This window comes from Martes martes, assembly GCF_963455335.1.
Source record: "Martes martes genome assembly, chromosome: 1".
Classification (NCBI taxonomy): domain Eukaryota; kingdom Metazoa; phylum Chordata; class Mammalia; order Carnivora; family Mustelidae; genus Martes; species Martes martes.
Window position 1 is genome coordinate 132123707 of NC_137888.1, and position 16649 is coordinate 132140355.

The 16649-nt window shown below is 42.8% G+C and overlaps 1 protein-coding gene across 1 annotated transcript in view; it reads left to right on the forward strand.

The window, feature by feature from the left end:
* Positions 1–16649, forward strand: part of PLCL2 (phospholipase C like 2) — a gene marked incomplete at its 5' end in the record, with an annotated part of 190991 nt that overhangs the window by 142273 nt on the left and 32069 nt on the right. The window contains one exon of the mRNA XM_080809822.1: positions 6240–6315. Coding sequence (XP_080665948.1) covers positions 6240–6315 — 76 coding nt within the window. The remainder of the gene's footprint in view (positions 1–6239; positions 6316–16649) is intronic.

A 16649-nucleotide genomic window follows, 5' to 3' on the forward strand; every position in this document is an offset into this window, starting at 1 on the left:
CCTTCTTCTCTAATCCCATTCTCAGCATTAGCGAAGTGACTCAATTTGTAGGCCTATGTAGTGACAGTCCCCTGGTGACACTGAGCTTTAGAGACATCCGCACAGATAACTCTGACTGAGGGGAGAGCACTGCTTTGGACTGAATTGGGTGGTCTTCTGAGGACATCAATCCTTGATTCACTTTTGCTGTTTTCGTATTCATTCCCCGAGTCCTGAGAGGCAAGTCCTGCTTTGGTCCAGGGTGGTACCTGAAGCCACACCTGCCAGCTGGGCATTCACTGGCCACCAAAGCCTTCCATGGATCTCCACGACAGCCTTGGAACCTGGTTGGGGGCCAGGGGGTTGGGGGGAGGTACCTCAGAGGTCGGGGCAGGTGTACCGTTTCTCTAAGCCTGTTGGCAGGTTTGAGAATGATGCTCAATTACTTGAGTTTGTTATATGTCACAGAGTCACAGATTCTGTGTCAAGGAACAAACCTTTTTTATTATCTAGAAGTTCCCTTTTATAAGGACATTAGCAATTCTGAGACCTGTAACTTCATTACAGATAGCTACAGCCAAAGCAGCAGCAGCAGCCATGTGTGAAGATGGGGACGGGCAAAGCCAAGTCTTAAGTGGAAGGGATTTTCAGCCTGCAGCTGAGGTCAAAGCAAGATAAAGGGAAAAATCTAGAACTCAGGAAATCTTATGATTAAACTAATTTCACCCGAGGACTTGAAATTATTGGCAAATTGTTTTTGTAATTCTCAAAATCTATGTTCCCTGGGATGAAAGGAAATTTGGTGTACTGTCCAAAAGCAGACATAAGATCCTTCTATAAAACTGTAGACTTGCTTATCGTGAAAACATAATTTTCCTGCTTGATGTGCAAATTTCAAAACATAAAATTAAGAAGCAGTCTAGAAATCTAGTGATATAAAATATATTAGTATAGTAACAGTTCTCAGAACCATATCCTTAAATGGAGAAGTTTGCTTTATACAAATAGAGGAGTTACTTTCAAAACAGAATATTCTTAGGAAAGGCCTTTCTGGTTTCTGTCCAGCTTAATAAAATATGAATTTTTTACTTGCCTTTAATTGAAATATCCTGCTTTTCATCTGCTTGAGTCTTGTATTAAAACCCTAATATATATATATTAGAGTTGATCAAATTTATGAAATGGGTTTCCAGGCTATGTTAAATTCGTAGATTTTCCTAATGCATTAGTTCCAGAAATTTAGGGAGTTACTGGTAACTGGACACTAATAGAAAATCTATTAGCAACAACTACCCAAAAGCATCTTGTACTTCATAAATAATATGAGCTGTCCTTGTGGGAAGTTACCAGGGTTAGCAGCAGAGTGATCTCATTGCTGAGCCAAGACCCATAGCTCTGTGTTTAAAGGGATCAATGGAAACTCATTTGCATTAATGCAAATGATGCTTCTAAAGCCAACCACTCTACTGGTCTTTATTACATTGACATATTCATGTAATATATACAGAGAAAATAATGTAACTTAATATAAAGCAGTTTCTCCCTTTGACTCATCTGTTGATGTCACTCCCCATGTATTTGCTTTTGTCTACTCTGAAGTGCTTATTCTAGTAGCTTCATATTAAATGCAAATGATTTCTCTCTTATAATGATGAATTGTTAAGTGGAGCCAAGCAAATAGTTTATTGTTGTCATTTTAAAAGAAATGTTTTCCCAAAGCACTTTACAGAAATATTTTTAAAATGACAATTCTTGGGGTGCCTGGGTGGCTCAGTCGATTAAGTGTCTGCCTTCGGCTCAGGTCATGATCCCAGTGTCCTGGGATGGAGCCCTGCATCGGGCTCCCTACTCAGCAGGGAGTCTGTTTCTCCCTCTGCCTCTGCCTGCCTCTCTGCCTGCTTGTGCTCTCTGTCTCGCTCTATCAAATAAATAAATAAAATCTTAAAAAAAAAAAAAAGACAATTGTAGGTTGAAGTCAGTAGTACAGATTATACCACCTACTGTGTGTAGCACCTGTCAGGTGTTACTAGATTCCTTTCTGCTTTTGTGTGTCTTTCTGGCTGGAATGCCCTTTCCTCAGCTTTCCTTGTGCAGTTCTACTCCTACAGCAAGATGCGTCATGGTGCTGTGGAAAAGCAGGGGCTTTGAGGTCAATCAGAATGCATTGTTTCTTAGTGGCAGTCCCTTCGCCCATCTAACCAGAGGACCTTGGGGAAGCAAGTTAACTCTCAGGCCCTCAGCCTTCACACCTGTAACACCAACACTATAAATACCCACCTTAAATGAAATGAAATAGAAGGCACCAAGGACACACCTGATGCAGAGGACGTGTTCAGTGGCTTTCATTTTGATTCAGTCAATCAACACTGGTACTGTTTATGATCACAGCTTGTTATAAAGCTGCAGACCACGGCAGAGATGGGCCCCCACTAGATCTAATGGTCCTCCCCATGTTGTCTGTGCTCCCTCCGTGCCATGTGCTCTACATTCAGTCCTAGCTGTGAGCTAATGAAGCAAGACCTCAGGCAGCTGGGTGGGCAGGCAGGACGGTCCACCACCTGGCTCCACCCTCTCAGCCTGTGCTGAGTGCACTGAGAGGAGCCCACAGCCCAGAGAGCTTGCTGGGGAATACGCAGTGGGGTTCTCCCACTCAAGGACAATTTATGCAAATACTGCAGGAGTTGAAGATTACTGAACTCACTCTCTGGACGAGAACTATAAACTGTTTACTATACATTAACGTAAGTGCCCACCCTAACTGTAAATATGTACCCTAGAACTATAAAAAGACATAAACTGGCAGTTCCTCCTTCCCAAGGAAGTGGTGAAAACATTTAGTAATAGGTGTGGCAAGATGAATCATCTCTGCCAAGGTCTGGATGTGCTTTCTTCCTGCTTCTCGAAGTTCTGCTGATTGTTTGTTGTGGTGCCTGACCTTCTCTGAGGCTGGTTCCCTCTAGAATACCCCTCCAATATGGTCTGCAAAAACCTGCGTGGTTGACTTCCAGACCTGAGAGGAGTGGCTTCTCGCTGTGTTTGCATTCTCCACCCTGGTGGAGTTGCCCCTTCATGTTTGATATACTGCTCATAAATAAGGGGTGGAGTGTGTGCTCAAGTCTGGTCCGCAGACAGAGCATCAGCGAGTCGCCATGATACTGTTCCGGAACCCGGCCTGGATCCTGAGAGAAGAACCAAGCAGCCCTCGGAGGTCTTTGAGGACAGGAGGTTTATTTAACGCCAGCGGGCTCAGAGGAGAGTGATCTCCAAAGGTCTGAGCTCTGAACACAAGCAAGGGGGTTAATTTATACACTTCTACTTCCGCATACTTGGCACTTTTGGTGCGCGTGCGAAGCAGAGCAGGGAGAAGAACCGGGAAGAGCCCTGGGGCAGGGACTGGGGCTCTCCTGCTGGCTTGGTGGGCCATCTTAGGACACAAATTTTGCCTCTTCCACACCACCAGTTACTCCCCCACTAAATAACCTGTCTGCCTACTGTGGCTTAGGCGTATTTAACTTTGTCATGCCCAGTAGCACGTGGGCTACAGTGGCAATGCCACATCTTGTTGTGATGATTTTTTGCCCAGAGTCCTGGGTCAGCAACTCTTCTGTATTCATCTGTAGCACTTAATTCAGGGGCCCCCCACTCAGAGGACCTCAGTAAAGGATTGAGCCTTCAAGAGTTCAGAGCATCTGAGGCCAGCGAGCTTCTCTCTCTCCAGACCCTTGTAATGGATGTGCTGGCCTTAAACTTTGCATGTATTTTATAAACCGAAAGGTGCTTAACTGTTTAACCTTTGGTGACACTTTAAACTGAAAGAGGCTTCTAAGAAGAAGAATGTGATTTGTTGTTTCTCTCAGCTTCATCACACCAGGGTTTTCAAGTAAAACTAAAACTAGTAATGGATGTTTGAAACATTGCCAGTGAGGCATGCTCGTCCAGCTGATCTTGGGCTGCCAGAAAATGCTCTGCCAGGCCCCCTGGATCAGTGGGGGAGTCCATGGTCACATCTGTTTGCAAGTGCCTTAATGGCACATCCTTTCATTTACTCACAGCATTTTGAAGGTAGTGTCTTTTATTAAACTCATTTTATAGGTAGGAAATTATGGCTCATGATGTTTAATATCCTGGTCTGGATGGCAAAGCTAATGAACAGCAGAACCAGGATTTGAGCCCATAGAAATCTGTGTTCTTTCTGCCCCCACACCGCCCCTGGTAAGGGTGTGTTCTGACCACATTTCCCCCACAGGTATGCGGGAGCCTGTGCCTAATGCTGTTCTATTCTCCTATATTCCTTCTGTTAATCGCTCCTTGTCCTGCCCATCTGCTTCCTGACCAGGTTCCTTTCATTGCTGGTACTTTTTTCCCTCCTTTTTCCTATTTGCGTGATGGAGGCACAGTTAGCTAGTTCTTTGATAGTGGGTTGTGACAACCACCATCCTTGCTTTAAGAAGTCCTTGCTTCTTCATATCTGTCACTTTGGCTTGACATCAAAGCTGAAAAAGGTTACTGATGACGGTATGAACCTTTTCAGTATGCAAATGATGTCATGGTATGAATGACTTTATATCAGTGTAATTGAGCTCTTAACTATTCATTTTTATCATTGCCTGTTCAATATGTCAAGTTATAAAATAGAATATTTTAAGTTACAGGCATGACTCAGATCTTGAAGAATGAATGTGAAAATACTGAATTCCAAAGTGTGAGCTCTTCCACTGGAATATAGGCTTCTTGAAGATAGGGGCTATATCCTGTATGTCCGTGTGTCCCCAGTTCCTGCTCTGGGCCATGGATAGTGAATGAAGGCATAAATGAACACCTGTGTTGGCCTTAAACATTTTGGTGTTCACTATAATTCTCTTAGAACAGTAGACAAGTTGATAAATGCTGTGTGACTCATTTGAAGGACCTGGTGCATTTAAGAGGCACGTTGATTATGCTCTGGTTTGTCATTAGTCAAAATAGGGTGTTCCTTCTTTGAATTATACAAATAATCCAACCTACATATATTTGGTTTCTATAAAATAATGACTGTGGCAGTTAGTGTTAAATACTATAAAGAAAAACAAGGCAGGATTTAAAGAAATGCACGATGATGGATGGGTGTTTGTTATTTAAAATAAAATGGTCATGTAATATAGGTGGGTAATATTATAATGCAAAATATTTGGACATTTAAATACAAAAAGTTGAAATCTATAGTTAAGGTAAGCATCATATTAGTACTCAATTATGGTACAATTTTGGTATAAAAAATGGCTATCCCATTTTCATAGTGATTTTAGAGCCAAAAGGATTACTTCAGACAGATCTTTTCCTAACATTTTGGTAAGTAAAATAATCGATCAGCTGTGCCTTTATCCTTTTCCTTTTCTTTTCTTTCTTTTTTTTTTTCATTCAAGCTTGCCTGCTAAAACAAACACATGTAATTTGGAATAGGAACTCAAAATTGAATCTTTTATTTTTATTTATTTTCTTTTCAAAATTAAGTCTTTTAAGATCATTGCTAGGCACATTAAAAATACTAGTTTGAGTGATATCATTAGTGATGCATTAAGTAAACACTGTTTTAAGGGGCACCTGGGTAGGTCAATTAATTAAACATCTGGCTCTTGGCTTTGGCTCAGGTCATGATCTCAGAGTTGTGAGATCAAGCCCTGCATTGGGCTCTGCATTCAGTGGGGAGTCTGCTTGAGACTCTCTCTCTCTCCCTCTCCCTCTCTCTTCGCCCCTCCACCCTGCACTCTCTCTCTAAAAATAAATAAATAAATCTTAAAAAAACATATAATAAATGCTGTTTTTTTGATCCTCATGGTAAGTTTTAAACTAATTTTCAGATGAAGGCATTTTAGCTGTAATGAGTAAGGTGTGTAGGTGGCAGAGCTCTCTGTAAGATGCCACTAAAGATTTTGTTAAAATGAATGACTGAAACTATAACTTAAAACACAGATCAGATGTGTATACATATTTATTTGTAGCTTCTCACACTGAAACCCCATTCAGCATTGACACAAGGTTCAAATTCAGTGTTGTACAAACCTAACTATGAAACACGATACTCCCAGTCTGTTCGAACCACTACTTGGAAGGCAGGATTTTTCATTTTGTACATACACGTTTGGACTGAGTCAAGGGAAGTCAGTTCAAAGAGCATTTTGCCCCAACACCTCAGCCTGTTTGGAGAAGAGAGGCCCCTGCTCATGCGTAGACGGGTGCTTGGTCGTCAGGTGTAACCCTGTGTCTGGGTCTTCCCTTTGCAGATGATCCAGTCCCTCAAGGCCGTGATTGAAAATGCAGATGCTGTGTATGAAAAGATTGTACATTGTCAGAAGGCAGGTAAGTGAAAGTTTATTTCTTCTCTTTAAAATGAAATTTGTAGCATCATTATTTATGTCCTTAAACTATTTTATCTTTTGCTGGAAACTATATCCAGGAAATCAGATGAAGAATTATTTTTCCATAGCTAAAGAAAATACTAATTCACTGCTTCTCAAGCCTGGATAACAAACTCACTTGGGGGAAGCTTTTAAAATATACTGACACAGTCTGGGGTATGGATGAAAAATTCCTAGCTGTTAAATGTCCCAGGTGTTTCTGGTGAGCAGCCAAGATGGAGAGCTGCTGCGCTGACCTTCTCCTCAGCTTGCCCTATGCTGCTGACCCCCCTTTGCTTCCCCCATGACCTTCCAGCAGGCAGTGGGAAGGGTGAGTGGGGCTTGAGCAGAGCTCTCTCTGCTGTAAGTTCTTAGAAAGGAGAGTGGGCATCGGTTAGAGCCTCTTGACACTTTTTAATACACTGGCATGTTCAAATGCTGATGGATTCATCCATTTTATATCAAAATGTTATACCAGATTATAAAATGCTACCATCTGATGAATTTTAGCTGAGATAAAACCAAAAACTCAAGTGTTCTGCATTGTACTAAGAATAGACAAAATGGAATTCTTTCAATTTTCCTATTTTGTTAGGGCATCATTTTGGAAGATGTTAATATGGAGAATATTTGTAATGCATAAATAACAATATCTGTCCTTAATTTCTAGGATTTCTGGTTGCTATTCTTTTTTTTTAAGCCTTTATTTATTTTTTGTAATCTCTACACCAAGTGTGGGGCTCCAACTCACAGCCCTGAGATCAAGGGTCACATATTCTTCCAAATGAGCCAGCCAGGTGCCCCTGGTTGCTATTCTTTAACATCAAGGGACTATAAGTACCACTTAGTCTGAAAAAAAAAAAAAAATCATCTCTTATCTCAGAAATGAACTTGTTAAAAATAGATCAAAGACAAAGATACATGTGACAGTTTTCTTTTTTGGTGTTTATTGAAGGAACATTCACATTAGTGACTAATCAACAGACGAAAATCCTAATCTTGTTTTATTCATTAGCAAAGTGATCTTTCTACATCTAGTCCTTTCTGGGCTAATACTCTCTACAACGGCAACTAGAATGAGATACTTCAAACACCATTTTTATCCTGTCACTGTTGTACCAAAATTATCCAGTAGCTGACTAGAGTCTGTTGTATCAAATCTAAGCTTCTGACTTCCCATATAAGGTTATCTACTAACGGGCCCGCCCATTTTGCCAATGCTATATAAAATTTGTTAGTTAAATCATCTGTTCATTCATTTAATAAATGTTTTGAACTTCTGACGTACCAAAGGTACTTGTAAGATGTACTTGTAAGAGCTATCACATACCAAAATATTAAAAAGTAAGCAAGATAGTTGTTTGCCTTCTAGAACTTTTCAATTAAGCAGGAGATTATGAAAGTAATCACACATACTCGAATACATTGAGTACTTATGCTGTGTTACTCAGGAGTCTGAATGAGGAGCCATTCAGACTGAATGGGGAGCCATTGATTTTTTTTTGAGCAGAGTAAGAGAGAACTTGAGCTTTAAGGTGGTGATCACAGTATCTGTGTGCAGAAAATTTTCATGGGCAGAACCAACTGGGAGGCTGCTGGGAACAGTGAGAAGGAAGTGAAGTGACAGTATGCATCCAGCCTGGCCTTTGGGCAGCCTTTCCCACTTCTCAGTGTGTTTTTCCTTAGTCAGATTTTCACAAGCCTCTCCTCTGGTAAGACTTCTTTCCCCTCCTCTCGGCTAGTCTGTACATTTCGTCCTTTTGTCTCAATGGTCTTCCAGGAGACCTTTGTGATTGCAGGAGTTACGTCACCTAACCATTCTATTCAGCCCTGCAGAATGTGTTTGGTTCAGCTCACAGAACTTCAGTGACTGTGTTTTATTAATGTGTTCCCTGTCCTTTAAACAGGCTCATGACCTGCTGTGCCACAGGCTTGCATGTTGAGATCTCTGTATTTTACCCACAGCACCCGTTCTCACATTCTACACCGGGTAGTAGAGTACTGACTAAATGTGATTTGACTTGTACTAAGTACTCAATTCTACTCAATCCATGTATTGTCATGAGAATTGTGGACTTTTAGAATCTGAAGCTGTATTTATCGGACAAAAAAGAACTATTTATTAACAATTAGAGTTATTGTCAGTTCTTTGCGACTTCATTGGTTTATGAAATGTGACTATTTCTAGCATAATGCAACTTTCTGTTGTCGTTCTATTGAATTTCGGTGAGGGATATATTTGCTTGTATTTAAAAAGCTGAAGAGTGTTGCCTATTAAGAACTTTGCTTGGAGGGCAAGCAGGAATAACCACAGTGTAATGGTGCGTGCTGCTCTGGGCTGGAAGATCCTGAGAAGCACATAACGATTATCTTTTGGTTTCACAGCTACTGCTGACCGCCTACACAGCCCCTCTGTTATCCCAAGTGCTTATTTTAGAGTCCTTGATCTTTTGTTTCTCATGTTTACAGTTATCGGAAGGGCATATAGTCATTAGTCATATGAAGAATTGCTAATTTGTATTGGGCTCAAAAACATTTGCATGAGATTTTACTTCTGAAAATAATTGCTGTTCTGCTTACAGAACCTTAATCTGACAGTGACAAAATGAAGATACAGGTACCAAAGCGCTATAAGCAAGGATTCTTTTAGAAGCATTTCAAACTTCTAAACCCAAATTTATATTCTTATAGATAAACCTTCATCCAAACAGCTCCATGAAATATGGAATCACGCAGCCACCTCCAGCCCATGTTCAAAATCGTGCCCAGTTTGAACAGGTTCCGACTCCCAGCTCTCTGGTTCTTTTTTTTTTTTTTTAGATAGATAGATAGAAATGGGTATTGCTCATGGTGTTCTTAGGAAGAGGGGGTAAGGCAAGAGAAGAATGCCAAGAAGTGAAGACCTCCAGCCAGGGTGGGCTGGGATCCTGCAGACCTTGGCAGGCAGACACTTGGCCAGAAGCGACCCCCTTGGGGAGGACAGGACGAAGGAGATGAGTGGTTCAGGCAGCCTGCGGAGCCCATTCTTTTAAGAGGAGAATATTGCAGCACAGAGGGCTGAGGGGTTAAAAGGACTTCTTTATAAGCAAACCATGTCCCTAAAAATAGGAAAGAGCCACTGAAGAGGTGAAGAGGAAGACCTTAAAAGATGAAACAAGGAGTAAGGAGGGAAGAAGGGAGGAGGGCAGAAATCCAGGACAGTTGTGACCAACTTGACCTTAGAAAGGGGACTAGGCCCCTCTTCTTCCCAGACACTCCAAATAGCTGTGACATCGAGAGAAATTCCGAGGAGGAGAGGACCGTTTTCCATTGGGCAGGTAGATGTGGACACAATGCCATAGGAGGGCACCGGCTTCGGGAGTGAGAGAGTGGAAGAAGGGCCTCTGGACAGGGGCAGAGTCCAATGGCCTAGTGCCAGCGGAGGGACAGGTGGCACAGAGGGAGGTGCAGGAGGGATGGAGGGCAAGTGGGTCTGGGCCGATGCGTGAGTGAGAGAGGGGTCAGTCAGATCTGGTGTGGCTGTATGCGTGTGAGTGTGCATTTCCAGGATCACAGGTGAATGAACACACTCTCACTCTCTCCTAAATCTAACACATGCTTGTGTTTCCAAGACAGGGCAAAGGAGGAGATTGCTGGGGAGCACAGGCAGGGGAGCTGGACTGAGATCTGCAAAGGGGGAAGCTTCCTAGGAGTTCTTCTTTAAAAAGTTTACAGAAGGTGGGGCGCCTGGGTGGTTCAGTAGGTTAAAGCCTCTGCCTTCGGCTCAGGTCATGGTCCCAGGATCCTGGGATCGAGCCCCACATCGGGCTTTCTGCTCAGCGGGGAGCCTGCTTCCCCCTCTCTCTCTGCCTGCCTCTCTGCCTATTTGTGATCTCTGTCTGTCAAATAAATAAATAAATAATCTTTTAAAAAAAGTTTATAGAAGGTGATAAAAGGGTAGCCAGATTCTTTCTGGGGATAAGTCTTTTCCACTATGTATTATCTGTCTCTCTTTTGCTGGCCCCAAATGGCAGCCTATCTTTGAATTTTAATTTCTTCTTTGGTCACTGCCTTGATCTGCTTCATAAAGGATAGGAAGATGATGTAGAAGGAAACCCAAACTGCCTTGCTTCAGTGCGTTGGGTGTTTTTTATCTGGTGAATTTAATAGGAAAATAATTTGCTCTCCAGAAAGGAAAAAGAAGTCAATGACATACTTCTTGTTAAAGACAGTGAATTAACACACGCACTTACTTTCCCCTCCCTTCTGAACCTCATTAAAATGATGGTTAGGGTATGTTGGTTGTTTTTTTGTGTGTGTTTTTTATTTTTTTATTTTTTTATTTTTTTTTATTTTAAGGCATAAGTTCATCAGGACAAAATGGGAGGAACAACACTTTGGAAACTGAAAACTACCCGAACAAGTGGCAGTTGGCTTAGGTGGTGCAGGAGAGCCAAGTTGGAGGCTGGCAGCGGACACTGCGTGCAATCTGATTTATACTGCCAGCCTCGCCCACCCCTCCCCTGCCACTGCGCAGAACATGGGGGCACCAGACGCCTCTCTGCAGGTTGGGGTGAAGGTGGGGATAAAGAGAGAAGTGTCTGAGAGGGGGGATTAAGGAGCTGTTAGACCGCAGATGCCTGGGAGACGGCATGTGTCCTGACAGTGGAAATGTGAAAATAACAAAATTTTCATCCTTCATTTGGGGAGTTGAGTAGGTAATGTCCAGGGAAAAAAAATGGAACATTATCATCATGTTACTTAGAAATATGGACAAAAACACTGAAACAAGAAACAAACAACTAAAGGGGTCGAATATAACTACTTCTGGAAAGGGGGAATGGGTAACAGCGATTTGGCTCTTTAAACTATGTACATAATATTGATCAAAATTAAATTAATAATAAATCTAAATTTCATTTAAATGACTAAATTAAACAACAGAAGAAAGAAGGAAGGAATCAAGGGCCAGAAGCTGTCCCAAGAATCCCTGACTGAGAATGTTCCAGGAGAAGGCATGGGCCACACTCCCCAGGTGTGGGGACAGTATTGAATGATTAGGTAGGGTTTCTGCCAAGGAAACCCACGGGCATCGTGGGCAGGCCCAGTGCACAGGTGATGTCCGGGTGCCTGGGTGGGCAACAGCCTAGTTCCTCTTCTGGCAGGAGAATTGATTCTACCCTCTTTCCGAATGACGGGGGAAGATCAAGCTCTAAATGAAAGAAACCCCAGCCCACCCCAGAGTTATTTAAATAGAAGCTCCTTTTCTAAAAGCTCTAAGGGATTCTCATGCATGGTAGGGTCACATCATTACCTAGTGAAGTGGGATATAAGCTAAACTTCCAAATAATGAAAGCTTTTGTTACCCTTCATTTTAATCCTTTTAATGGAACACTTTCTATAACAGATTCTGTAGGTCCCTGCTTCCTTAAACTTGCTTTACCAAACATAATTTGAACTTTCACGACCGAGGGTCATTTTGAGAGGCATCTGTTATTATCTTGCAGTTTAATGGTGAGTCCCCCAGGAGCCTGTATGTTCCCAGAGGACCCCTAAACCGCTCTGCCTGCTCAGATCCCGTTCCAGGGTTAATGGTTTATTCGTTACTTCCATTCAATTTTCACTTCCTACTGCTAATTTGTACTGTATCCGACTGCCTATTAGTACACCGACGTTTTTTTTCCTTTCTAATTTGCTGCTTCTAGTCTGCTGAGCAGTTGGCATCTCCCCCGTGGCCAGGCTTGATAGATTTGTCTCACTAAACGCAGGTGAGAGCCCGATGCACTCCTACTCAGAGAGAAGCAGCAGAGCACTGGGCCAGGCCTGTGTGTCCTGCATTTGATTGCTCTTTTTTTTATTTTGGAAACTCCTCGGATCTCAGCATGGTTCTAGGAGCTGGGATTACCAGAGAAGCAACCTGTCACCACCCATTACTTGCTTTGCTCACATCAGTGTCTTACCCAACACAGTAAACATAAAAGCAGCTGTTAAGATTTATCCTGAAAGCACCTCACAAGTTTGCAAAAGGAAACCTATAATTTCTGTTTTCATTTATGTCAGGGTGTTTCTCACCTGTGTCTGACAGAAGTAAGAGGTTCTTCCCTGGGGATCCAGAGACCTGTGTTCTTGTGCCTTGTGTGTGACGTTAGGTTAGTCACTACCCCTCTCTGTCTCATTTTTCTCCTTATGAGTGACACTGGAGTATGTGATTCCCTCCTGGTGCCGCAGGTGCTGAAACGCAGTGACCTTAGATCAGTTGTCTAATTAGCAATTTTGGAATGGCTTGCTTACAGTTACTTAAAAAGATTACAAGATTAAACAAGCAAACAAGCGGCCTCATCCAGTGGCATGGGGACACTTAAATTGCAGCTGCTCCTCATGAGTTTCAAGTGGGAAAGTTAATGCCTAACATTGAAGGTGCAGAGTGACCTCTCTGAGTCTGAGACACGGACCTGGAGGTGGACCGCAAAAGTCCTCCGGGACCCTCAGCATCTGTACTCTTCTTAAAGAGTGGAGACTGAATTGACAGATCCTCCCCCAACCACTTCATTTAGCTTGGTTAGTGAAGGCGTGGTACACCAAGAAGTTGCAAGTCTGCCCCACCTGCCCTTTTGTTCCCCCAGAAGGAACCTTCAATTGCTGATCAGGGAGAGTAAAGAGAATGATCACAAAGGTGACATCTAGGCCCAATTCAGGGCAAAAAATTTTCAAAATAAGGAACTGGTACCTAGAATCCTCTGCCTTACCACACTTCTCCATCTCCTGTGCCCGCCACCCAGTCGCATTTTAAGATTCCCACAACCTCCATCATACAACAGAATTCCTCCTAAGTGTGGTCCCAATCTCCTGGGGATGCTTGTTTTAAATGCTGTTCCTCTGTCTCACTACCCACAGTGAATCTGTGGGGATAGAGCTCAGGAACTTGCACCTGAATGAGGACATTCAGGTTTTTGAGAACCTCTCTTTGGAGGGTGGAGCGGAGCAGCCCCCTCTGGGGTTCACATTCCACAAAGGGAGAAAAACTGTTCAGACACAGACATGTACTTGGTGGCGTGATTGGTTGGCAGCCAAGTTGTCTTCTCCAGAGGTGGATCCCTTTTTCCTAACATGCCTTTCGTGACTGAAAGTTCTCCACAAATGAAGGGGAGGGAATTTGGGTGGGATGCTTGACCTTCCTGAGATACCTGTCCTGTGAGCAAATCCCAAAGCTATGCTTTCTTGTCATTTCTTCCTCCCTCCTCCTTTGTAAACCCCCGGAGTCTAAAAGCATCACTGGCACTCCCATACATGTTTTTTGTTTTGTTTTGTTTTCTTGCTACTGTTCTGTTACACTTGTTTATTAAAGCTGAGAAGAACCACAATTCAAATAAAGTCCACAGATAAATCGTCTTTCTCGGACAAATACCAGAAGCTTATATATATATATGTGTACACCTAATCGATGTCTTTGGGTCTAAAATAAATGGTCCAGATGGTCTCTAAGGCTTTTTCAGCTCTCAAATTTTATGGTCTACAAGTCCCATAATATAATAGAAATAAGGCATTGTAGTGAGTAAAAGTGAACAAATGCATTCTAAGAATGTTGAAACAATATTTAGAGATATGTCTTCTTATAGGAATAAGGAGTTTAAAGCAACTTTAATTAACCTGTATTCTTTCATTACAGGTCAGTCAGTGCCATGTCAAAAACATGTCATTATACATGTTAACATAGGATAAGAAGAACACAGTTATGCATTTGTGAAATATGTTCAATGACAAGATATGCTAATTATTTATTAAAGTTGCAAAATAATAATAATAATAATGAAAGGACTTGAAGGAATGCAGGATCCATGGAGGCAGAACAGAAGGAACAGGACTTTCTAGGTGGGCCGAAGTGTAGAAGGCCTCATTACCGAGCTGTGCTTTCTGCGCACATGAAATATATCGCCCTGGTCTAAGGGAAGTACTTGCTTCTGGAAGCAGCAGAAATTAGGTTTGGAAATAGAGCTTGCTTCAAATGATGGAAGCGTTTTAACTCAAGGATAAAGTATTTGGGGTTGCCTTTCTAGACCAGCATTTCTCAAAGCTTGATTCAAGGAACACTGGTCACACTCAGGAAAGGATCTCATCATCAACTTTTCATAACAAACTTACTCCCCTTTGGAAATTCTCAGTACACATTACCGTGCTAAATATCCTCAGTTCAACTCAGCGTGTCCTGAACTTACATTCTTATAAAGCCCTCGTTTAGAGTTCTGTCAGTGTCTTGAATACTTAGGAAACTGCTGTAGGTGGTGGGGGTGCGAAATAGTTTGGGACAGGCTCAGGGACTCATTGATTGACTCATCTCTGCCCTTTGTCCTCCACATTCAGATGCTCCTCCCAGCAAAGGAATGTGGATGCTTGCAATGTGAGAACAGGAAGGAGTTGACTGTGAAGACCTGTGTCAGGTCTGGTGAGCATGATCACAGTAGGGCGTCACTGCTATAACAAATACCACTGACAGCACTGTTTATAAACAACAGAAATGTATTTCCCGCAGATCTAGAGGCTGGGGAGTTTCAGATTACTGTGCCAGCAGATTTGATAGGTGGTGGGTGATGGTCCAGTTCCTGGTTGGTAGATAGCACCTTCTTGCTGTGTCCGCAAGTGGTGGGAGGGTCTAGGGAACTCTCTGGGATCCCTTTCATAAGGATACTAATCCCATTCATGAAGGCTCTACCCTCACGACCTAAGCACCTCCCCAAAGTCCCACTTCCTAATACCATCACACTGGACATTAGAATTACAAGATATAAATTCGGAGGAGGACACAAACATGCAGACCTTAGCAGATGGTCCAGTGGAAAAAGCTAGTAAGCTGTTGAAGCAACTATAATGAAGCTTGGGATGGAGTCAGGCTTACAGATAGAACTGGTGTCATCCATATGGAAGAGTTACTTGCTTGGATGAGTTCTCTAAGGAACAAGGGGTTGGGAGGAAATACTGAAAATCCAGGGACATGATTATGAACCCCTAATTCAGTACTGGTTATTTTACTTTAACCTCAAGTCGTAAAAGCATTCCTGGCACACCTGATCAAGCAGTTGGCTTACTGTGTTTTCTTGCAACTTGAATATAAACTTCTTGGGGCAGGAGTTTACTTATCATGTATCCCAAACTCCAACAACAGTGCTCAGCATTCAGCAAATATATGTTGAGTTGAATTGAATGTTGAATGCTGCACTCATTCGATCATTCTTATTCACCAGACACTTACAAGGTCCTTACTCCCAATGCGACAGAAGCTGGGGACTTCGCTCCCTGTCCCCAGGGCACTTGGGCAGAAGTTCCAGTGACAGGCCTGTAAAGAGAGCCCCCCTGCACAGCATACTTCACACGGTAGCAAGAGGGCATGCCCTCCACAGCACGCCCTGCGATCAACTCCGTCCTGGGTGATCAGCGAACCAGGTCTCAGAACAGCAGCTGAGTCCTGCAAGTGGTTTCTGGGAATAAGGCAGGTTGGGACAGGAATTCCAGGCAGGCAGGCAGGAGGACATGTGCAGGGTGACACAGGACGGCCCATGCCAGCAGTGGCCGTGACAAAGGCAGGAGCAGCAACTGTGGTTGGAGGTACAGGCAGGGACAGCACAAACCCAGAAGCCTGGACATAACCTTGAATGACAAGGAGAACTTGATATATCAGTACTGCATAAAAAGAATTCTATATAGCAAAAACTATCAGAAGCAAAGTTGTAGCAAAAACCACAAACAGAAAAAATGTAAGCGATACATATCACAAAGGACTAATACCCCTGCTCTGAGGAACCCCTCAAATCAGTAAGAAAAAGGCCAACAACCCTATATTCTTTGCAAAGAATTTGAACATAGTGCATGGTAACAGAACTCAGAAGACTGAAAACAAAATAAAAAGATGTTAAGCCTCATTCGTCAAAGGTGTAGAGCTGTTCGAGGTATGGGGAATACAGTCATGAATAAAAAGTCTAAACCCCTGCCTTCGTGAAGCTGAGAGCTAGTTGTGAAAGACAGAAAAGAAACGAAAAGCAAATGGATAAAACATTTAGGTATCAGGCAGTGGTGAGTGTTTCATAAACAAGAGGCAGAGAAGGGGAGAGAGCGTGCCAGGAGAGCAGTCAGGGTGGCGTTTTTAATTAAAGTCCTCACTGAAGCCCTCAGTGACTTCTGATGGAAACATGATTGGAGGTAGAGAGCAAGCTTTCCAAACATCTGGAAAAGGGATGATCCCAGGAAGAGGGGCTGTGGAAGCAGAGGCCTTGAGGTGAGGGCGGTCCATGTGTCAGCAGAGGAATTAGTAGCCAGTGTGGCTGCAGT